Source organism: Taudactylus pleione, unplaced genomic scaffold (genome assembly GCF_031769625.1).
Source record: "Taudactylus pleione unplaced genomic scaffold, aTauple2 ptg000027l, whole genome shotgun sequence".
Lineage (NCBI taxonomy): Eukaryota > Metazoa > Chordata > Amphibia > Anura > Myobatrachidae > Taudactylus > Taudactylus pleione.
This window is the reverse complement of record NW_028284429.1, coordinates 3,654,420-3,679,299: the sequence shown is the minus strand read 5'-3', so window position 1 is coordinate 3,679,299 and position 24,880 is coordinate 3,654,420. Positions and strand designations below refer to the sequence as shown.

General features: G+C 50.9%; 1 protein-coding gene across 2 annotated transcripts in view; it reads right to left on the bottom strand.

Moving 5' to 3' along the window:
* CARS1 (cysteinyl-tRNA synthetase 1) overlaps window positions 1–24,880 on the bottom strand; it is a 67,408-nt gene that overhangs the window by 34,355 nt on the left and 8,173 nt on the right. Inside the window, exons 2-8 of one of the 2 annotated variants that reach the window (XM_088451805.1) lie at window positions 23,239–23,484; window positions 14,932–15,023; window positions 12,030–12,118; window positions 9,658–9,754; window positions 8,834–8,932; window positions 629–778; window positions 215–355 (exon numbers count right to left, since the gene is read on the bottom strand). In XM_088451805.1, coding sequence (XP_088307931.1) covers window positions 215–355; window positions 629–778; window positions 8,834–8,932; window positions 9,658–9,754; window positions 12,030–12,118; window positions 14,932–15,023; window positions 23,239–23,484 — 914 coding nt within the window. The remainder of the gene's footprint in view (window positions 1–214; window positions 356–628; window positions 779–8,833; window positions 8,933–9,657; window positions 9,755–12,029; window positions 12,119–14,931; window positions 15,024–23,238; window positions 23,485–24,880) is intronic. The other variant, XM_088451806.1, reaches the window with a different exon arrangement.

The window sequence follows — 24,880 nt, the reverse complement described above, 5'->3', positions numbered from 1 at the left end:
TTAAATGAAGAAAAGTTATTATTAATAACTGTAATTTGAATAATGCCCGGAATTCATTTATACATCTCATATTGCTGAGGAGCTTACATTCCACTCCTGTAGCGTACATAGAAACTATGCTGACCAGCAGCGAAGTGGTTAATACTAATGCATGCTATTCACGGTTACTCGCCATCCATAGCGAAAGGAGCACTAGGAACAAGTGGCCACTTACATTCAGTGCGTCCATGTCTTTGTGGTACTCTCCTTCCCAGTACTTGGGGAGCTGGGAGAAGATGGAGTTGTCCGACACTTCTGCCCCCCTCCTGGTGTCCAGCCAGTCTGAGAGCAGATCTGACGATTCCTCCAGTAACGTCTGGATAAAGAGTGATGGGTTATACTCTACACCAGGGGTACCCCCAACGCTGTCCTCAAGGCACCCTAACAGTTCAGGTGTTAGGGATATCCATGGTTGAGCACAGGTGGTTAAATCAAATTGACTGAGGTACTAATTAAGTCACCTGTGCTCAACCACGGATCTCTCTAAAACCTGACATGTTGGAGAGCCATGAGGACCGCGTTAGGGAATCTCTGCTCTACAGTAACAGAAGCAGACGACGCTACTAGGTGGAAATGCGACGGTACCCACCTGTGCGTATCTCTGGACATCCGCGCCACCTGCGGATTTACCGATCGCTTCTTCAAGGGGACGGATGGCGGCTGTCACTGCGTTCAGAATCTTCTCCAGCATTTGCTTCTTATCCGGGTCCAATGTCTCACTGATCTTTTGTATAAACGGCTGGCGGGGAACAGGAACGGGGACGTGTTAGTTGTGCGGGACAGGAGCATTTAAACATTATTAAAAGAAATAATTCCATCTTCACACTTTAAAAGCAAGACCCTAAACTCCCATTGCCATCCCTATGGAGATAATGGAGATTTGATATCTGGATTGTTGAGCTTGGCGATTCTATCTGATCCCGATGCAGGAGTCAGCCGCAGCCTGAGCCCTATGCTGGCCACGCCTCTAGCGCTCATCACACCAATAGTGCAGCAGGAGGATTGGCCAACGCAGGGCACTGCTTACAACCTACATTAAGGGCCGAATTCATTTAGCCGTGAAAAGTGTCGTCTGGCGAAAAGTGCACTGAATTGGTCTCATTCGCCTGTTTTGACGCGATGTATTCTCCACATTTCGCGATGTGTGTGTAAAACAGGCGATAATGCGGATAGGCGAATGTTTTACAAAGCGAAAAGGACCTCTTTTTTTTTTTTGGGGGGGGGGGGGGGGAGAATCAGTCTGTACCCCATAAAAAGCTTTGTTTGGGGTACAAGAAAATGGGCACTAATATTTTGAGGTCTCTAAATGAAGATTTAAAAATCTCAAAAATATACTTGCCGCGACCTCTTATAATCTCAAAAACACCTCTCATTCATATAGCCCCCGCTCCCCCTCCACAAACACTTTTTACCCATTTTACAACACTTTTCGCCCCCGAGGATTAAAATTTTTTTTTTTACTAAATAGTCATTAGGGGGGATGTTCAAAGCGTTCTGAACCAAATCCCCCACATTTGTACCCCAAAATATGGATTTTGCACTTCTTTTCTCCTGCCTTTTGCTGGAGAAACTTTTTCGCCCTTTTTTGTCTATGGAGTTTTCGTTTAGGCGACAACTCCCGGGAATTGAATACGGAGATACTTTGAAAACGGGCGAAAAGTGCAAAACCGCAAAAACTTTTCTCCAAACGGCATTTTTAGCGGCTAATTGAATTTGGCAAGTTGTAAAAAGAGGAAATGGCTATAGCAGGCTACATCGCCCATAGGCTACAATGCAACTGTGCATCCAAGTGGCCAAATCACCATTACAAATAGTAACATGTTTCCATTACCTGCTATAACTTCTGATCTAATTCTCACATATTTATTCAAAGAAAAATAATTAGATCAATAAAAGCTCATTTAAATAACATGCCACCCCAAACATCGCCGGCCGGCACTCACTGGCAGTTGGTGTGGCTCCCCTGTGTGAATTTTGGACTACGCTGCAGCCTCACCTCTGCAGCCTCCACTAGACTTTAGCATGTATTTTTTACACTCAGCCAGGAAAACGTCAGCCAACAGATAATATGAGATATGGTAAGAACTTACCCTTGTTATCTCTATTTCTACGAAGTCCATAGGGTTCCACAGGATACCTTGGGGTATAGGTGTGACGTCAGTCGCAGGGCACCAAAGAGTTAAGCTTTCAGCCTCCCAGGATGCACTAGGTCCCCCTCCTATACCCCGCCCCCGGGCCAAGGCACCTCAGTTAGTTACCAAGCCATAGGCCGGAGGAGGAGAAGGAAGAGAGAGAACAAAGATCTGGACACATACAAGAATCACATTCTCACCAGAGGGAGACGGAAAACCGGTGACCAGAGCAAAGCCCATCTGCAGCACAGGTGCGACAGGGCGGGAGTCCTGTGGAACCCTATGGACTTCGTAGAAATAGAGATAACAAGGGTAAGTTCTTACCATATCTCATATTTTCTACTTCAGGGTCCATAGGGTATCCACAGGATACCTTGGGGATGTCCCAAAGCAGTATCCTTTAAGGGTGGGGACGCTCCTGTGCAGAAAGGAGAATCCGCCGCCCGAAGGAAGCATCCTGAGAGGCGAAGGTGTCAAACCTGTAATACCTCACGAAGGTATGGACAGAAGACCACGTAGCAGCCTTGCAGATCTGAACTGCCGAGGCACCACGTCGAGCTGCCCACGAAGGACCCACAGACCTAGTGGAATGAGCCTTCAGAGAAGGAGGGACCGGTAGGCCTTCATGAAGATAAGCTTCAGAAATAGCCATACGGATCCAGGCTGCCAAAGTTTGCTTTGAAGCAGGCCAACCCTTTTTACGGAAGCCAAAGAGGACAAACAAAGCGTCCGACTTCCTAAACGAAGAAGTGCGGTCAACATAAGTCCTTAAGGCCCGCACAACATCCAAAGAGGCCTCACCCACGGAAAGACCCGGTGAGTTAAAGGCCGGAACAACTATTTCCTCGTTAATATGAAACTGGGAAACAACTTTGGGAAGAAACTCGGGCCGAGTGCGGAGCACTGCCCTGTTCCCATAAAAAACCAAGAAAGGGGGTCTACAAGAAAGAGCCCCTAACTCAGAAACACGTCTGGCCGAAGCAATGGCCAGAAGGAAAACAGTCTTAGCTGTTAGCCATTTAAGATCCACTGAGCCCAGTGGTTCAAACGGCGGTCCTTGGAGAGCCCTCAGGACCACAGCCAAATCCCAAGGCGCCACAGGTGGAACAAAGGGCGGCTGAATGCGGAGAACACCCTGCATAAAGGTGCGCACATCCGGGATTGTAGCAATCCTACGGTGAAACCAGACAGATAGGGCCGAAACCTGTACCTTCAAAGAAGCAAGGCGAAGCCCATGATCTAGTCCCGCTTGCAGGAAGGCGAGAATCCGAGACAGACGAAACTCCCGCGGTGCATAACCTCTCGGTCGACACCACTGGACGAACGTATGCCACACGCGATGGTATATCCTCGCGGAAGACGGTTTCCAAGCTCGCAACATGGTACGCACCACAGAGCTGGAAAACCCCCGGGACCTCAGCATGGCCGTCTCAACAGCCACGCCGTCAAAGACAGCCGAGTCAGGTCCGGGTGAAGGCAAGGACCCTGAGACAGAAGGTCCGGTCGTAGCGGCAACCGCAGAGGAATGTCCACGGACAGACCCTGAAGGTCTGAGAACCAGTGCCGTCTGGGCCACGCGGGAGCTATCAACAGGAGCGTCCCTCCTTCCTGTTTGAATTTCCGGATTACCCGTGGAAGAAGGGAGACCGGAGGGAACAGGTATGCGAACCGGAACGTCCACCGGACGGACAGAGCATCCACCAGAGACGCCCCTTCGTCTCTTGTGCGAGACCCGTACACCGGCAACTTGTTGTTGTGCCGGGACGCCATGAGGTCGATTTCTGGAAGACCCCACCTGTCCACCAGTAGTTGAAAAACGTCCGGGTGCAGGGACCATTCCCCCGGATGAACGTCCTGGCGACTTAGAAAGTCCGCCTCCCAATTGAGCACTCCCGGGATGAAGACCGCTGATATGGCCGGAAGATTGTGCTCCGCCCAAACCAGGATCCGAGAGACCTCTACGAGAGCCGCCCGACTGCGAGTTCCTCCTTGCCTGTTTATGTAGGCCACGGTGGTAGCGTTGTCCGACTGGACCTGCACCGGGCGACCCTGGAGAAACCGCTGTGCCTGCTGGAGAGCATTGAAGACCGCACGGAGTTCCAAGATATTTATTGGAAGCTCCGCTTCTGTCGGCGTCCACCTGCCCTGGAACAAGTGTGGACCAGAAACTGCTCCCCAGCCCCGAAGACTGGCGTCCGTTGTCAACAGGACCCAATTTGGAACCCAGAACGGACGTCCCTTGTTGAGGTGGGTCGTCTGTAACCACCACGTAAGGGACAGGCGAACCTCCTGGGTGAGCACAATCGTCTGGGACTTCAGAGACTGAGTCAGCCCGTTCCACTTGGACAGGATCAGGTGCTGCAGAGGTCTGGAGTGAAACTGGGCGTATTCCACCATGTCGAACACCGACACCATGGAGCCCAGTAACCTCATCGCCGAGTGTAAGGACACCCGGCGGCTGTGCAGACAACTGCGCACCCTTGACTGTAAAGCAGAGATCTTGTCCTCCGTCACGAAGATCCTTTGCTGTCCCGAGTCCAATAAGGCTCCAAGATGCAGAATCCTCCGAGACGGGATTAGAGTGGACTTCTGCCAGTTGATTAGCCAGCCGTGCCGTTGCAGCAGTGCAATGGTCAGGTCCAAGTGGCGTAACAGGAGCTCTGGAGATCCTGCCACCAATAACAGGTCGTCCAAATACGGCAACATGCGGACTCCCTGCAGCCGCAGAGAAGCCGCCATGACCGCCATCACCTTGGTGAAAACACGTGGTGCTGTTGCCAGGCCAAAAGGTAACGCCCGAAACTGGAAGTGGTCGCTGCTGATTGCGAACCTGAGGAACTGTTGATGGCGCCAAAGAATAGGGACATGCAGGTAAGCGTCCTGTATGTCCAATGACACCAAGTAGTCCCCAGGTTCCAGCGCCAGAATGATGGACCGTAGGGTCTCCATCCGAAACTTCGGGACCCGCAAAGACTTGTTGAGTGCTTTGAGGTTGAGAATCGGACGATATGACCCATTGGGTTTCTGTACCAAAAATAGATTTGAATAGAAACCCTGGCCCCTCTGGGAGAATGGAACCGCCACTATAACTCCAGCCTGGAGCATAGTGTGCAATACCTTCCGCAGCTCCGTAGCCTTGTTCCGGTCTGATGGGAGACCCGTGGTGAAGAAGCGAGCCGGGGGTCTGTGCCGGAAGGAGAGGGCGTATCCGTGAGAAACCACCTCCAGAACCCAAGTGTCTGTCGTAGTGGTCGACCAACACTGGGCGAACTGTAGCAGGCGGCCTCCCACCTTGGGATCCCCCAAAGGGAGGCCCGGACCGTCAGGCCGCAGGCTTGTCATCTGGCTTGGGGGCCGGACGTCTGGTACTCCATGCCTGCTTCCGGGGCTTGACCGATTTCTTAGGGCCAGCCTGTCGAGGAAACGACTGTGGTTTGGGCCTGCCCTGGGCCCTAGATGACCGAAAGGACGATGGTCCCGAACCAGAAGGAGCAGCGGCCGACGGGAGACAGGCAGATTTGGCTGCTGCCAGCGTGGCCACAATCTTATCCAGATCCGGACCGAAGAGAACTTCTCCGGTAAACGGCAACGCTTCCAGACCTTTCTTGGAATCTGCGTCCGCCTTCCAGGATCGCAGCCACAAGGTGCGACGAGCAGCTACCGCTGCTGAAGAAATTCTAGACACCAGAGTACTAATGTCTAGAGCCGCCTCGTTGATGTAGGTGGCCGAATCACGGAGATTGCCAATCAACTCCGCCTGATCGGCCGGACAGTCGGATTCAAAAGAAGCCTCTAATGAGTCCGCCCAGCGCTCCATCGCTCTGGCAACCCAGCAAATGGCCATAGCCGGCCGTGCTGCCCCCCCTGCAAGGGAATAAGCGGACTTCAGGCAGATTTCTACCTTGCGGTCCGTAGCATCCTTAAGGGAGGACATGGATGGCATCGGCAATGTGGCACTACGGACAAGACGGGTCACGTGAGAATCCACCTGTGGAGGGGATTCCCACTTCGCAAAATAATTATCCGCGAACGGATAAGCCACCGCCAGGCGTCTCTGCGGCTGGTATCTTTTGCCAGGTTGTTTCCACGCCTCCTCTAAATGGTCCACCAACTGACCCGAAAGAGGAAAGACTGTGGCATCGCCCTTCACATCTTTGAAAAAGGCATACTTAGATTTAGCCGCTGGGGGAACTTCGTCCTCAATCACCAAGGCTGTGCGGACCGCCCGAATAAGTCCAGGAATATATACTTTGGACTTAGCATCAGCGTCCTTAGTATGGAGAGGTTCCTGATCGTAAGGATCTAGAATCTCCCCATCATCAGACGTCCCTTCGTCATCCTCATAAGGAGCGGACAGAGACGCCACCGGCCTTTTATGAGGCCGCATCACAGACTCCCCTTGCAACACATCCGACAAGTGCTGTACAGAACTCGTCAGGGAGTTAACCCACGCTGGCTCCTGAGAACCCGGGAGCGGGGAAATAGGGAGACTGTGGGGTACCACCAATTGTCGTGGGAACCCCTGCATGGGTGACGACACCACAGACTGCTGGGACAAACCCATCGGAGTAAACGCGGGCTGCGGAGCTAACTGGCCCACTAAAGCTGTTAACGCCTGAGCGAAACAAGCCCAGGGCGGCTCCTGTACCGGTGCTGTAACCGTAATAGGCCGCGCCATGGACAAACACTGCCGGCAAAGGTCCTCCGCGCTACCCTCCCCCTCCGCTAACGGTACTTTGCACGTGGTACACTGTAGCCGGAGGGGAAAATCACTTTCAGACATGATGGCACCACGTATGTGACCTCTCTCACCAATTAAGTATTAAATAGGCGAGAGACCACCCTGCAGCACCGCACCGCAAGGGCTTTAGCAGAAAGAACAGGGACAGTAATAAAGCTGACAGTTTAGATGAAGAAAAGATTACAGGCAGCAGCGCTAGCACAGTCACATACAATGCAGAGAAATAACAATTCCTGCACTAACAGCGCTGATCACTCAACTACACAGACACAGGGCCTGGTAGGACACAGCGCTGCATACACAGACCTGACCACAGCGGAGGAGAGGTATGCGGGGGGACCCAGACCACGATGCTTCCGTCCAGCGCTTCCAGCAGCGTTCACCATGCGTTCTGGAGAAGATGGCCGCCGAGGAGCAGAGAGGAGGCTGGCCTGGGGGAGGAGCGCTGCCACAGGACCAGTCGGCAGCATGCAGAGAGGGCTGTGTGCAGCGGGGGAGGCGCCGGCTGTGAGACAGGGAAGGCGCGCTCCCCTGGCATGCATTTAACCCCTGGGACGCCGCAGCGCTACCGCTCTGCTGCGGTCCGCTGTCCCAGGGGGTAGTGGAAGCGCAGGTTGGTCGCCTGGCTCCACGCTGCAGCCAGTCCCCAGGGAGCCCCCTGCCTGGGGACTTAGGACCATGTGATCAGCGGGGACCCACCGCGGGGCCCCGCTGCTTACCTCTGTCCCCCTTGAATCCGGCCATGGTCCGGAGCATCTGGGGTCACCGCTAGCTGTGACCCCAGACGCCCACCAGCATCCCCGGATCAGTACCGGCGTTCTGGTACCGGCGGGGTGTAGGGAAGACAGCATGGACGTCAGGACTGACTGTCCATGCTGTACATCCAGTTGTGCAGCCACAGCTGCATGAAGAATAAGCTTCAGGGGCTCTTCTAGCCCCCACTCCAACAGGTGCACCCGACTCCGGCCGGGCACCAAACTAAACTGAGGTGCCTTGGCCCGGGGGCGGGGTATAGGAGGGGGACCTAGTGCATCCTGGGAGGCTGAAAGCTTAACTCTTTGGTGCCCTGCGACTGACGTCACACCTATACCCCAAGGTATCCTGTGGATACCCTATGGACCCTGAAGTAGAAAAAGCTGCATACACACATAAAGATCATCTGTCCAACCATCCAACTAGGTGATTGGTTGGAATGAAAATCTGGTAATGTATGGGAGTAACTGATGATCAGCAATTTGCTCCTAAATGCCAGAAAACAGATGAAAATGGCGTCAGACAAGTTTGTTAAATGTTTGATCTAAACAATTTGTTCATACAACAGTTTTTGTCCATTTTCCGGCGTTTGGGAGCAAATTGCTGATCATCAGTTACTCCCATACGTTACCAGATTCTCATTCCAACCAATCAACTAGTTGGATGGTTGGATAGAAAATCTTTGTGTGTGTATGCAGCTTAATAATGATTGCACCTTGCCCTATGTGAATACATAAGCCCATACAGTTTTAAAAACAACATTAACAAGATCTCAACAATGACCCCTTATAACAGTTGCAGCGTCACACGTGCTGGACACCCGCCATTATAACCAGCGTTATGTTATGCTACATACGCAATGTGACGTTTGGCCTCATCTGCAGGGGGCCACAGGCAGTACCTTCTATTAGGACAGGACACTGGCTGATATCCATTCATGGGCAACACATGGAAAACAACAAAGCTATACACATTTGTATCTGTGTGTTTTGACCTATGATGCTTTGTTGTACGATTATTGTGTCGCAATGCCGCGTAACCATTCGGAAAGCACTGAGTGGCGCGGTTACATTACTGCAAAAGGTTAATGCTGTGTTTACGTAGATCACATAATAAATAAAAATACCTCCATGGACACCCAGATTGTGAACAGTACATACATACATACCGTTAGTGCTGTGCGCACGTCACGCAGTACCGAGGCAGCCTGGGGCTGGCTCTCTTTGTATTGCTGAAACAAGTAGTTCTGTCTGGCACGCTTTATGATCTGATAATTGAGAGAAAAACAAAACAAAAAAAGAAAAAAACATTTAAACGGACCTGTAAAACCTAAAAAGAGAAATCTTAATAGTAAGAGACGACTATAAAATACACTGTAATACAAAGTACTTTAATTACGTCTCTTCCCAGCACCCGCAGCCAGGTGTCCAGTGAACGGACAATGGGAATTCTGGGTAATATGTAGTCCGTTATCTTATGGGGTACAATGGGTTACAGCACATGTTCTAACTGGGTTTTATTAAAGATTTATATATCCTAATACACAAACCTGGACACGTGCTCAGTGTTAGGTTATTCTAGAGTGACAACCACCTTTAAAAAAGTATAAAGCCTCTCTCCTTCATCTATTACTATATATGGGCTGCACAGATGGTGTAATGGTTAGCATTACTGCCACTACGGCCCTAACTGTGTGGAGTTTGTATACTCTCCCTGTGCTTGTGGGGGTTTCCTCCGGGTACTCAGTGTTCCTCCCACACTCCTGGTAGGTTAATTGGCTCCCAACAAAAATATAACTCCATTTATTTACTAGTTTATTACATAGAAATAGACCTCTATAAACACACAGCTCATGCTAGAGACAGAGTAACTCTATAAAACTATATGGTCTCTATTTATAGACGTAAGCCCATATACGACATCACTGCTTAAGTTGTATAACTGGCGATACACCTCCCCCTCAGCGCAGAAACAGGACCCGCAATCGCTCACCTTGTCATCTATATCCGTGATATTCATGCAGTAAAAAACATCATATTTAAAATAGTCTTTTAAAACTCTTCTTAGGATATCAAAAGAAATATAGGACCTAAAGAGGAAGAAGGTGAATTCAATTATAATTAGAGAATGATGTTGAATAAATTAATAAACATATGGTCTAAATAAAACAAAATAAAATAAAAAAAAAAACTGCAGGTGATCATTAACGCAGCGCACGGGATGTAGAGCGCAGCCAATCATGGTTCTGCACCAGCGCACTTAAATCGTTTGCCCTACACACGTCAGCCTGCACGCGCGCTCTGTGCTCATAGAGACACCTAGGTGAGTGGGGGGGCAGAGACGCACGCAAACCCGATGTAACCGAAAGGGACATCCGCGGTCACCCCCTCTATCCCTACTGTAACCGGCAGGGGCATCCAAGGTCACCTCCTCTCCCTACTGTAACCGACAGGGACATCCGAGGTCACCGCCCCTCTCCCCACTGTAACCGACAGGGACATCCGATGTCACCCCCCCCTCCCCACTGTAACCGACAGGGACATCCGAGGTCACCGCCCCTCTCCCTACTGTAACCGACAGGGACATCCGAGGTCACCGCCCCTCTCCCTAATGTAACCGACAGGGACATCCAAGGTCACCCCCCACTCTCCCCACTGTAACCGACAGGGACATCCGAGGTCACCGCCCCTCTCCCCACTGTAACCGACAGGGCCATCCGAGGTCACCGCCCCTCTCCCCACTGTAACCGAAAGGGCCATCCGAGGTCTCCCCCTCTCCCTACTGTAACCGGCAGGTACATCCGAGGTCTCCTCCTCTCCCCACTGTAACCGACCTGGACATCCGAGGTCTCCCCATCTTCCCACTGTAACCGACCTGGACATCCGAGGTCTCCCCCTCTCCCTACTGTGACCGACAGGGACATTCGAGGTCACCGCCCCTCTCCCTACTGTAACCGACAGGAACATCCGAGGTCAACGCCCCTCTCCCCACTGTAACCGGCAGGGACATCCGAGGTCACCGCCCCTCTCCCCACTGTAACCGAAAGGGACATCCGCGGTCACCCCCTCTATCCCTACTGTAACCCACAGGGGCATCCGAGGTCACCGCCCCTCTCCCTACTGTAACCGACAGGGACATCCGAGGTCTCCTCCTCTCCCCACTGTAACCGACCTGGACATCAAAGGTCTCCCCCTCTCCCCACTGTAAACGACCTGGACATCCGAGGTCTCCCCCTCTTCCCACTGTAACCGACCTGGACATCCGAGGTCTCCCCCTCTCCCTACTGTAACCGACAAGGACATCCGAGGTCACCGCCCCTCTCCCCACTGTAACCGAAAGGGCCATCCGAGGTCTCCCCCTCTCCCTACTGTAACCGACCTGGACATCCGAGGTCTCCTCCTCTCCCCACTGTAACCGACCTGGACATCCGAGGTCTCCCCATCTTCCCACTGTAACCGACCTGGACATCCGAGGTCTCCCCCTCTCCCTACTGTGACCGGCAGGGGCATCCGAGGTCACCGCCCCTCTCCCTACTGTAACCCACAGGGGCATCCGAGGTCACCGCCCCTCTCCCTACTGTAACCCACAGGGGCATCCGAGGTCACCGCCCCTCTCCCTACTGTAACCCACAGGGGCATCCGAGGTCACCGCCCCTCTCCCTACTGTAACCGACAGGGACATCCGAGGTCACCGCCCCTCTCCCTACTGTAACCGACAGGGACATCCGAGGTCACCGCCCCTCTCCCTACTGTAACCGACAGGGACATCCGAGGTCACCGCCCCTCTCCCCACTGTAACCGGCAGGGACATCCGAGGTCACCCCCACTCTCCCTACTGTAACCGACAGGGACATCCGAGGTCACCGCCCCTCTCCCTACTGTAACCGACAGGGACATCCGAGGTCACCGCCCCTCTCCCTACTGTAACCGACAGGGACATCCGAGGTCACCGCCCCTCTCCCTACGGTAACCGGCAGGGACATCCGAGGTCACCATATAAAAGGAAGCAGGCTGTGATCTTTTACACAGCTTAGCGAAACCGATGGTGACTAATAATATCCAGGACATGTATAATGGATGGGTGGGTGCATTATTCCTATCTGAGTTATTCCTACCATATACAAGTAACACTGAGGCAATGGCACCAGATTCGCTGCTCATACATATTATTTATAGTTATTTACACAGATATTAACATCCATTATGTACAGATCCATGTAGGTAAAAAGCAGATCATATTGAGGTCAATTAGCCCAAACATTACTAAAACTGCTTCTTAGATATAACTGGGTATTAGAAAGCTAATATTTGGCAATCCTGTAACGATGTCTGACAGATAACAATAGGTCTCATATATATACGCACCTGGCGTGTCCCATGTGAGAGGCGTCATAGACGGTAGGACCACAGCAATACCACGTGACTTTATTACCATCCTGCGGCACAAACACCTCCTACAGGAACAAAACAAATATTCGCTTTGCATTGTGCCTAAGGGACCAAAAGGTCAGATTACAGAGAGAATTAGTGACATTTACTAACACGAGGCACCGGAAGATATAGTAAGCTTTCATGTAGCGAGCACACTGCAGGCAGAGGTAAGAGGAGATGGCGTATAGTAACCGTATAGTGCCGCCATCAGCGTACGAAAGAACGTGCCGTCACATTGCTATATGTTCATGCTCAGAATTAGTAATCTAATGGTTACTGTACAGCATCACTCACCCTGCAGGTCCCTGGTGTTCTAATGGCTACTGTACAGCGCCACTCACACCGCAGGTCCCTGGTGGTCTAATGGCTACTGTACAGCGCCACTCACACTGCAGGTCCCTGGTGGTCTAACGGCTACTGTACAGCATCACTCACACCGCAGGTCCCTGGTGGTCTAATGGCTACTGTACAGCGCCACTCACACTGCAGGTCCCTGGTGGTCTGATTGTTACTGTACGGCATCACACACACTGCAGTTCCCTGGTGGTCTGATTGTTACTGTACAGCATCACACACACTGCAGGTCCCTGGTGGTCTGATTGTTACTGTACAGCATCACTCATACTGCAGATCCCTGGTGGTCTAATGGCTACTGTACAGCATCACTCACACTGCAGGTCCCTGGTGGTCTAATGGCTACTGTACAGCATCACTCACACTGCAGGTCCCTGGTGGTCTGATTGTTACTGTACAGCACCACACACACTGCAGGTCCCTGGTGGTCTGATTGTTACTGTACAGCATCACACACACTGCAGGTCCCTGGTGGTCTGATTGTTACTGTACAGCATCACTCACACTGCAGATCCCTGGTGGTCTAATGGCTACTGTACAGCCTCACTCACACTGTAGGTCTAATGGCTACTGTACAGCGCCACTCACACCGCAGGTCCCTGGTGGTCTAATGGCTACTGTACAGCGCCACTCACACTGCAGGTCCCTGGTGGTCTAACGGCTACTGTACAGCATCACTCACACTGCAGGTCCCTGGTGGTCTAACGGCTACTGTACAGCATCACTCACACTGCAGGTCCCAGGTGGTCTAATGGCTACTGTACAGCATCACTCACACTGCAGGTCCCTGGTGGTCTGATTGTTACTGTACAGCATCACTCACACTGCAGGTCCCTGGTGGTCTGATAGTTACTGTACAGCATCACTCACACTGCAGGTCCCTCCCTGGTGGTCTAATGGCTACTGTACAGCATCACTCACACTGCAGGTCCCTGGTGGTCTATTGGCTACTGTACAGCATCACTCACACTGCAGGTCCCTGGTGGTCTGATTGTTACTGTACAGCATCACTCACACTGCAGGTCCCTGGTGGTCTGATTGTTACTGTACAGCATCACTCACACTGCAGGTCCCTCCCTGGTGGTCTAATGGCTACTGTACAGCATCACTCACACTGCAGGTCCCTGGTGGTCTGATTGTTACTGTACAGCATCACTCACACTGCTGGTCCCTGGTGGTCTGATTGTTACTGTACAGCATCACTCACACTGCAGGTCCCTGTCGGTCTAATGGCTACTGTACAGCATCACTCACACTGCAGGTCCCTGGTGGTCTAATGGCTACTGTACAGCATCACTCACACTGCAGGTCCCTGGTGGTCTAACGGCTACTGTACAGCATCACTCACACCGCAGGTCCCTGTCGGTCTAATGGCTACTGTACAGCATCACTCACACTGCAGGTCCCTGTCGGTCTAACGGCTACTGTACAGCATCACTCACACTGCAGGTCCCTGGTGGTCTGATTGTTACTGTACAGCATCACTCACACTGCAGGTCCCTGTCGGTCTAATGGCTACTGTATAGCATCACTCACACTGCAGGTCCCTGGTGGTCTAACGGCTACTGTACAGCATCACTCACACCGCAGGTCCCTGGTTGTCTGATTGTTACTGTACAGCATCACACACACTGCAGGTCCCTGTTGGTCTAACGGCTACTGTACAGCATCACTCACACTGCAGGACCCTGGTGGTCTGATTGTTACTGTACAGCATCACTCACACTGCAGGTCCCTGTCGGTCTAATGGCTACTGTACAGCATCACTCACACTGCAGGTCCCTGGTGGTCTAACGGCTACTGTACATCATCACTCACACCGCGGGTCCCTGTCGGTCTAACGGCTACTGTACAGCATCACTCACACTAGAGGTCCCTGTCGGTCTAACGGCTACTGTACAGCATCACTCACACTGCAGGTCCCTGGTGGTCTGATTGTTACTGTACAGCATCACACACACTGCAGGTCCCTGTCGGTCTAACGGCTACTGTACAGCATCACTCACACTGCAGGTCCCTGGTGGTCTGATTGTTACTGTACAGCATCACACACACTGCAGGTCCCTGTCGGTCTAACGGCTACTGTACAGCATCACTCACACTGCAGGTCCCTGGTGGTCTGATTGTTATTGTACAGCATCACACACACTGCAGGTCCCTGGTGGTCTGATTGTTACTGTACAGCATCACTCACACTGCAGGTCCCTGTCGGTCTAATGGCTACTGTATAGCATCACTCACACTGCAGGTCCCTGGTGGTCTAACGGCTACTGTACAGCATCACTCACACCGCAGGTCCCTGGTTGTCTGATTGTTACTGTACAGCATCACACACACTGCAGGTCCTTGGTGGTCTGATTGTTACTGTACAGCATCACTCACACTGCTGGTCCCTGGTGGTCTGATGGTTACTGTACAGCATCACACACACCGCAGGTCCCTGGTGGTCTGATGGTGTCTGTCACATTTACACTGTAAGTACCTTGTTGCGAGTTAGACTGTTGTACAGGCGCAGTTTGGGTTGTTCTCTTCCCGCTGGGGGGGACCACCGAGGCTGTGTGCGTCTCCCCTTGCCTGCAAAATATCAAATGAGCAGTACAGCATGAGTATATTACAGCAGATTACTGAGGAGAAGTACTGTACTATATGACACTTCCATAGAACCTACCCTAAGTATGGAGGATAATCAGAGAGCACCGTAAGCCCGGAGAGCGCTCAGTCAGCCTCTTATACTTGTGAGACATGACGCACATTACTGCAGGCTGACCATACATTACAGCAATGGGCAGGTCTGACCCACGTATTTACTTACACCATCCTCTGCTATTCATAGTCACTGCAGTGCAGTATACAGCCGTGCGCGGGAGCACAATGCGCATATTCGCCTGTATGCACCTTGCGGAGCACCTGCCCCCTATCCGTACGCTAGTTATCACTACACGCTGACACCAGCCCTATGCCAGGCACAAGGGTTACATCAGAAATGTGACGTACGTATGCTGACGCAGCTGACTCGCCGTCGCTATGGCAATACGCCCCATTACACCATCATGCAACTGAAATGCATACAGCTCTGCATCGCCCGCACATTCTGCTCTGGAGCAGAAACAAACAAGATACGCTCTGCAAACAAGCACACGTTAGGCTCTGCATCATTCATTGTGAAGAGATACATTATATAACTACTTCCTCTGCGATGACTTTGCCTATAATAGGTTATATTTAGGGGCATAAGTAAGATGCGATTCCTGTGTAGTATATATACAGACACACGTGGGGAGGGGGAGAGAGACTTGGAAGGACTGAGTTTGGCCATTCATATCAGACCCTGCCCCAGTGGAGCTTAAAATCTATATTCCCTATCACATGCTCACACACAAATACATACACACACACAAATACATACACACACGGGTACATTACTGTCAGGAGCCAAATAACCTACCGGTAGGTTTTTTTGTAGAAAATATACAAACTCCATACAATCAGGGACTTGTTATGAAACAAACTCAAGACCTCAGGCAGTAGTGCTAACCATTACTCCATCTGTGCTGCCTAATCTGCTCTGCACCACCATGTTGTGACACTAGAGGGCATGTGTGTACACATGTTTAGGTGCATTTCAATAGTAAATCATATAATATGTGTGTCTATAAAGTGATATTTTCACACTAAGGGCCATATTCAATTAGAGGCGAAGTTTTCGCCTGTCCGACTTTTCGCTTCATTCGTCTGTTATTCCGTGCGCGTCCCCGCTTTTCGCCTAATTCAATTGCAAAACAGGCGAAAACGGAAATAGGCGAATGCGGAACAGGCGAAAAGTACTGAAAGAAGTGGGGAAATTAGTCTGTACCCCAGAAAAAGATGCACTAACATAGGAAATCAATATAGATGTGCATTAATAGCCCTAATAAAACTATTTTGGGTACGTAAGTTGTGTAAATTGCTTGCTATTAGCGTCTTTGTAAAAGTGGTGAAAAATGGCATAAAGCTGTATTTTTTGGTGATAATAAGTAGTCCGGGCAAGTTTGGGGTACAAGAAAATGGGTGCTAGCATATTATTTTGTCTCTAAAGTGAACTTTTAAAAAACTTGAAAAATCCACCTGCTGCATGCACCTGCAATCCCAAAAACACCTGACCCATCCTTGGCGACCCCCAAAAAGTCTATTTTGCTACTTTTTATGTTTGTTTATCCCCCCACTTTTTAAATTTTCACCCCAAAAATGACATGTCTTTTTTGGGCTGTTCTTAGGTTTTTGTTTCTGTTTTTTTTTGCAGATTTGTCCTTTGGGGGGCTGTCCCAAGGGGTCTGGGACGTTTCCCCACGTTTGCACCCCAAAATAAAGATTTTGCATTTCTTTTCACCTGCTATTGATTGGAGAATCTTTTTTGGAGAATTGTTTCCGCTTAGGCGAAGTTGTCCTGGAATTGAATTTGGCAAATTTTTTTTAGGCAAAATTTTCGCAAAAAAAAAAAAAAAAAGGGTGAAAATGGCTTTTCGCCTCTAACTGAATTCCTCGTTATGACAATATACAGATGGGTGAATAAAGACGTTCCTTAGAAATTAAGCCTCTACCCGACATCCAGTTCTTAGCCCCGTCTGGGTGTCACAGGGGAATCCACCACCTGCATGGCAAGATGTTTCAGCTTGGGATGGTAGGATAGGGGGCTGGGTTTGGGGTTTAGGCAAATGTCTTGCAATGAAGGGCAGGAGTACCTTGTAATGAAGGTAGGATAGGGGGCTGGGTTTGGAGTTTAGGCAAATGTCTTGCAATGAAGGGCAGGAGTACCTTGTAATGAAGGTAGGATTGGTAGGATAGGGGGCAGGGTTAGGGGTTTAGGCAAATGTCTTGCAATGAAGGGCAGGAGTACCTTGCAATGAAGGTAGGATTGGTAGGATAGGGGACAGGGTTAGGGGTTTAGGCAATGGTCTTGCAATGAAGGGCAGGAGTACCTTGTAATGAAGGTAGGATGGGTAGGATAGGGGGCAGGGTTGGGGTCTAGGCAAAGGTCTTGCAATGAAGGGCAGGAGTACCTTGTAATGAAGGTAGGATCGGTAGGATAGGGGGCAGGGTTGGGGTTTAGGCAAAGGTCTTGCAATGAAGGGCAGGAGAACCTTGTAATGAAGGTAGGATGGGTAGGATAGGGGGCAGGGTTGGGGTTTAGGCAAAGGTCTTGCAATGAAGGGCAGGAGTACCTTGTAATGAAGGTAGGATGGGTAGGATAGGGGGCAGGTTTGGGGTTTAGGCAAAGGTCTTGTAATGAAGGGCAGGAGTACCTTGTAATGAAGGTAGGATGGGTAGGATAGGTGGCGGGGTTGGGGGTTTAGGCAAAGGTCTTGCAATGAAGGGCAGGAGTACCTTGTAATGAAGGTAGGATGGGTAGGATAGGGGGCAGGGTTGGGGTTTAGGCAAAGGTCTTGCAATGAAGGGCAGGAGTACCTTGTAATGAAGGTAGGATTGGTAGGATAGGGGGCAGGGTTGGGGGTTTAGGCAAAGGTCTTGTAATGAAGGGCAGGAGTGCCTTGTAATGAAGGTAGGATTGGTAGGATAGGTGGCAGGGTTGGGGGTCTAGGCAAAGGTCTTGCAATGAAGGGCAGGAGTACCTTGTAATGAAGGTAGGATAGGGGGCAGGGTTGAGGTTTAGGCAAAGGTCTTGCAATGAAGGGCAGGAGTACCTTGTAATGAAGGTAGGATGGGTAGGATAGGGGGCAGGGTTGGGGTTTAGGCAAAGGTCTTGTAATGAAGGGCAGGAGTACCTTGTAATGAAGGTAGGATGGGTAGGATAGGTGGCAGGGTTGGGGGTTTAGGCAAAGGTCTTGCAATGAAGGGCAGGAGTACCTTGTAATGAAGGTAGGATGGGTAGGATAGGGGGCAGGGTTGGGGTTTAGGCAAAGGTCTTGCAATGAAGGGCAGGAGTACCTTGGTATGAAGGTAGGATTGGTAGGATAGGGGGCAGGGTTGGGGTTTAGGCAAAGGTCTTGCAATGAAGGGCAGGAGTACCTTGTAATGAAGGTAGGATGGGTAGGATAGAGGGCAGGGTTAGGGGTTTAGGCAAAGGTCTTGCAATGAAGGGCAGGAGTACCTTGTAATGAAGGTAGGATTGGTAGGATAGGTGGCAGGGTTGGGGGTCTAGGCAAATGTCTTGCAATCTCTTGCAGCGTCTTCTGCTGCGTTAGGACGTTGTGGCCCCCAGTAAGAAGGGATTACTGGCTGCCTGAGGCTGGATGGGATGGCAGGTTTCCATATGCTACAGATGTAAGGTGCAGGTGGAACATGAAATCAGTCTAATGGTTTGTGGTTACGTCTGATGAAGCTGGGTGACTTTGCCCAGGGAAGGTGTCAAGTCCCACATTATATCTGGATTTATGCCGCTCACCTTCTGAATATTTAGATTCCTGCAAAAGACTGAGCTCCATTTCTACAAACTATTGGACGGATTTCTCGATCCATCTGCACCGTACACCTGCAGCATATGGAAACCCAGAGGATCACCTTTACAGCCCGGCTACCTCTGCACCGTACACCGGTACCACCCAGAGGATCACCTTCACAGCCCGGCTACCTCTGCACCGTACACCAGCACCACCCAGAGGATCACCTTCACAGCCCGGCTACCTCTGCACCGTACACCGGCACCACCCAGAGGATCACCTTCACAGCCCAGCTACCTCTGCACCGTACACCGGCACCACCCAGAGGATCACCTTCACAGCCCAGCTACCTCTGCACCGTACACCGGCACCACCCAGAGGATCACCTTCACAGCCCGGCTACCTCTGCACCGTACACCGGCACCACCCAGAGGATCACCTTCACAGCCCGGCTACCTCTGCACCGTACACCGGTACCACCCAGAGGATCACCTTCACAGCCCGGCTACCTCTGCACCGTACACCGGCACCACCCAGAGGATCACCTTCACAGCCCAGCTACCTCTCCACCGTACACCAGCACCACCCAGAGGATCACCTTCACAGCCCGGCTACCTCTCCACCGTACACCAGCACCACCCAGAGGATCACCTTCACAGCCCGGCTACCTCTGCACCGTACACCAGCACCACCCAGAGGATCGCCTTCACAGCCCGGCTACCTCTGCACCGTACACCAGCACCACCCAGAGGATCACCTTCACAGCCCGGCTACCTCTGCACCGTACACCTGCAGCACCCAGAGGATCACCTTCACAGCCCGGCTACCTCTGCACCGTACACCGGCAGCACCCAGAGGATCACCTTCACAGCCCGGCTACCTCTGCACCGTACACCGGCAGCACCCAGAGGATCACCTTCACAGCCCGGCTACCTCTGCACCATACACCGGCAGCACCCAGAGGATCACCTTCACAGCCCAGCTACCTCTGCACCGTACACCTACACCACCCAGAGGATCACCTTCACAGCCCGGCTACCTCTGCACCGTACACCGGCACCACCCAGAGGATCACCTTCACAGCCCGGCTACCTCTGTACCGTACACCAGCACCACCCAGAGGATCACCTTCACAGCCCGGCTACCTCTGCACCGTACACCAGCACCACCCAGAGGATCACCTTCACAGCCCGGCTACCTCTGCACCGTACACCTGCAGCACCCAGAGGATCACCTTCACAGCCCGGCTACCTCTGCACCGTACACCGGCACCACCCAGAGGATCACCTTCACAGCCCGGCTACCTCTGCACCGTACACCGGCACCACCCAGAGGATCACCTTCACAGCCCAGCTACCTCTGCACCGTACACCGGCACCACCCAGAGGATCACCTTCACAGCCCGGCTAGCTCTGCACCTTACACCTGCAGCACCCAGAGGATCACCTTCACAGCCCGGCTACCTCTGCACCGTACACCTGCAGCACCCAGAGGATCACCTTCACAGCCCGGCTACCTCTGCACCGTACACCTGCAGCACCCAGAGGATCACCTTCACAGCCCGGCTACCTCTGCACCGTACACCTGCAGCACCCAGAGGATCACCTTCACAGCGTGGCTACCTCTGCACCGTACACCTGCAGCACCCAGAGGATCACCTTCACAGCCCGGCTACCTCTGCCCCTTCTCGCTATAAAGGGACTGCTTTGGACATCTTTCCCCCATATCTGGGTAATACCTTGCTGCCTATTTGGTTGCTGGAGTCATCGTCCTGAGTTTGAAAGGTTCATCTTCAGGGTTCATTCAGGTGGCGAATTGTAAATTCTGTTCCAGATACAGGATTTATTGTCCTTTTTTCCCCCATATAATTCATGTTAATAAGTTTGATTAACGTTCTATACTATATCCGTCCAACTACTATAATTTTGAACTGACAAATATAAGGGCCGGTTATCTGTATATTTGTAGCTTTTTGCTTTATTGCGCCCGACAACCCCATTCCGGCTGCTGACAGCGCATTGGATTGAATTGTATTATTATTCTTCTGGATTATTACACCCTAGTGGCAATACTGGTGCAAGTCATGTGGCACAAACTGCCATCCGCAAATAATAGTGAGCCACCGCCAATACACACTAATCCAACTGAAATTGCACTTTTCATAGGGCTACTAATGAAAGGAACGTGGGAGTACAATTATTAAGCAATTATTAAGCAATACTTCTTTTTAAAGTTTTCAGCGGTTTCAGACTCTGGATTTAAAGGGGCAATAACCAATCAATAGCAAATCAGGCCTGTTTTGATTTGAATATAATTGCCTCTGTAAATTCAGTGGACGAAACCATTGCTTAATAGATATAGCTCTTAATACAGTTAAAAATCGCACACAAACTAAACTCAGGCCTGAGAAAAGACACTTTTGTTTCTTAATTTATTGTAAGTTCGTTACCTGTTCCGCAAATGACCTTTTTTCGTTTGCTACCCTAAAATTCCTGACTTCGTCTAGTAAAGGCATAAGGGGAAATAAATAAGGACCAGCCAGCCTCAGGCAGCCAGTAATCTCATAACGCAGAAGAAAACGCTTATGGCTAAAAGCACAACAGCAACCGACCACTCAGCAAGCTACAAAGATACGTCCCCAAGTGATAAAGACAGAATTGTCCGCGGTAACAGACAAGCGACACTGACTCAAATCCCATCCACATTCAGTGCAGGAGGTACCAGACGCATATCCAGCAGGTCAGTGCAGCGTTCTATAGCTTCAGTGGGATATGGGAGCAGAAGACCCAACAGAGTGCCCCTGTTAATACTATAACACCAGACACAGAACCTCAACCTGGGCTCGTGACGTTGCTAATTAGAGCCTGGAAGACTGGTAACATGTGGCGTGGTCCAATGAGTTATGGTTCCAGTTGTTTCAGGCTGATGGTAGAGTTTGGCATGGACCCCAGTTGTCAACAAGGCACCGTGCAGGCTGGTATGGGGTGTGTACACGTAGCATGGGTTGGTTTCGCTGGTCCACCTGAACACGTCATTGACTGGTAACCGTTACGTTGAATTGCTTGATGACTATTTGCAGCCCTTCATGCACTTAATGTACACCCGCAATGATGGAATATTAAAGCAGGATAATGCACAGTGTCATTAGTCGTAAGTTGTCCAGAATTGGTCCGGGGAGCATTCTGGACAGTTCTGACGAATGCTGTGGCCCCCACGTTCGACATGCATCCAATTGAGCATTTATGGGATGTGGTGGAGAGGTCCATTGGCACCTAAGATCCTGTACCTACAAAAATCAGGGAGCTGTGGGACGTTATCTAGCCGGAATGGGTCAGATCTCTCCAGAGGTCCTCCGTCCACGTGTGGAATTGATGCCACGTTGAGTTGCTGCACTTCGCCCAGCTATAGGGGGTCCTACACGATACTAGGCATCCATGACTTTTGGCACGTCAGTGTATAAGCATATACTCCTTATCACAATCTCGCCACTGTGTAAGCTGCAGTTTCACAAATATAACCTCAATCTATAGCTAATGTTTAATTAGATACATGTTCTAGAAGACTATCAAACAAGTACAGATTTTCAGGGATGTATAGGCACACATGCCTACCAAAAAAAATTTATAATGTTCTATACAGTTAAATATATCCATCCACTGGTTACATATAATAATGCCTAAGGAATATAGGGCCTGATTCAGAGCCGGTCGCTATTTGCAGTCGTTCGTTCCAAAAAAAAAGGGGTGGCCATTCAAATGAACCGTTCGCTCTTTGCGGTCTGTTCACGCCTCTAGGTCTGAACGAGCGGTCGTTTTTTGGGAAACTTGCGGTCGTTTTTTGGGAAAATATGCCCCCTGGCCGCTCGCATCCTACGTCATGTCCGCTATTTATTAGATTAATCGAGTACATCGACCAGGGTATGAGCTGCTCGCTATTCTTGGGGTTGGTTTTTGCTACCACAATTTTGCGAGCAGTTCTGGCTATAAAATAACCCAGTGACGTGGTCAATGACGCTGCTGTATTAATTATGCACACCCATAAAACGCCCGTTTTGACCTTTAAGCACGCCTGCGATCGGATCTCCACTCCCCGTTTTCAAGCACCTTCCCCTGTTACCACCCACATACGCCTCATCCTGTCACTCAAATTATCAGGCATTCGCTATTTTGCAAGCACAGACTGGTTCGCGCATGCGTATAACGATCCGTACGCATGCGCAGTTGGGCAAACATTGCTTGGAGCGAACGAGCGGCCGCTTACAAGCGGCTCTGAATCAGGCCCATAGTCTATTCTGCATCTGTAACCCAAAATAAAATATACATAAAAGGTAGACCTTATTCCTGAAGCTGCTATCCTGCGAACAGCTAAGGACATCACAGCACACAATCACGGATATGCTCAAACACATTACTCACATGACTGCGCACTACTTGGGTCGCTCTGCACCGCGGTGTCGGATGATATGGACGCTATGTGCCTGTACCATCGGACCACATGGAAGTAATGGTCAGGTGGGGGTCCCGTCAGCCGCCTGAACACCTCTACATCGGCCTGAGAAAAAGTGTAGCCCTCGATGTAACTGCGAGTGCTGAGGAACTGGTGTAAGGCAGAGAGCCGGGCCTTCTCGTCACTAATGCTCACAACAGATCGGTAGCTGAGAGCTGTAAGAGAGGTACAGGACATTCAGTATGCAGGGCAGCGATGCATCGGGGGGCAAGCGGGTCCATCACACGAAACCCCAAAGGCAAGAAACAGACAGAGCCAGGCTGCGACTGGGTGCGACAGCCAAGGAAAAACATTACAGAGACCATCCTATAATGTACAGAGCTTCTCTCGCACATTCTACGCGTGACGCAAACTACACCGACACACCACACATTGCACAAATGTCACTGCCATTTCTAAAACACAAGAAACGAGGGGCAAAAAATAAAAAACATCCCAACGTTATTTGCTATGGAACCTGTATTTAAAAAAAGGAAGTTATAAAAACTTGTGATTCTGATGTCAATAAGTATTTTTGATCCTGAAACGCTTTTCACCTACTTTGCCTGAAGCAGATGCATTTGCTGTGGAGTATATGAAGGAGCAGCGTAATATGCAGTACGACGGGGCAGCGTAATATGCAGTACGACGGGGCAGCGTAATATGCAGTACGACGGGGCAGCGTAATATGCAGTACGACGGGGCAGCGTAATATGCAGTACGACGGGGCAGCGTAATATACAATATGACGGGGCAGCGTAATATACAGTATGACGGGGCAGCGTAATATACAGTATGACAGGGCATTCAGCTGCTGCTGGTGAATCAATGATCTGTAACTTGATGAGATTAAATATCTAAGTGGGAGAAAGATCCTCAGTGCAAGGATTATTTATCCTGAGGGTCCACCGGGAACTGTGAACATGATGCGCGACTCCGAGGGTGGACGCAGCTGCATCCGCTCGTGCGTCTGTTGCCGTCATCGAGGCAGGGATAATATGCACATGCTGGTATCATCCTTCCCCTGGTGTAGTAGCCTGCGTCTGACTGCGCAATCACTGAGACGCCCACTTTTTGCATCACTGCGGTGCTGTAACGCCGCCGGTTATTCTTCAGATGACACTATTGCGCGCACCAATGACATGAACACGAGGCCTATAGAAGGTGCAGTTTCTCAGTCTGACTGTGGCCTCTGTGGCGACGTGTCTGAGAACGCAGCCACTTTCTAAGACACGACCCCGACACTCCCATAACACGCCCCTGAGACGGACTTTAAATACGTTCACTTCAGGCCACCGCCCAGGAATGCCCGTCACTTTGCCGCGCCATGTCCGATACCGTCTCTTCTGATCACAGCAGCACCTCTGCGTGAACGCTCTGTGTAACGCAGGCGTCGTAGAGGTTTTCCTGACTTTTTTGCGCATGTGAACATCGGTATTGTGTGCGGTTCTGAATCATGCGCTATGGATGAAATGTAACAGGGTGCGAGTGTGAAGAGGTTGCGCGCAGCCGACATATTTCCCTATATCATACAATGCGGATACACCTAAACTCACCGGACCCTGCCACAAA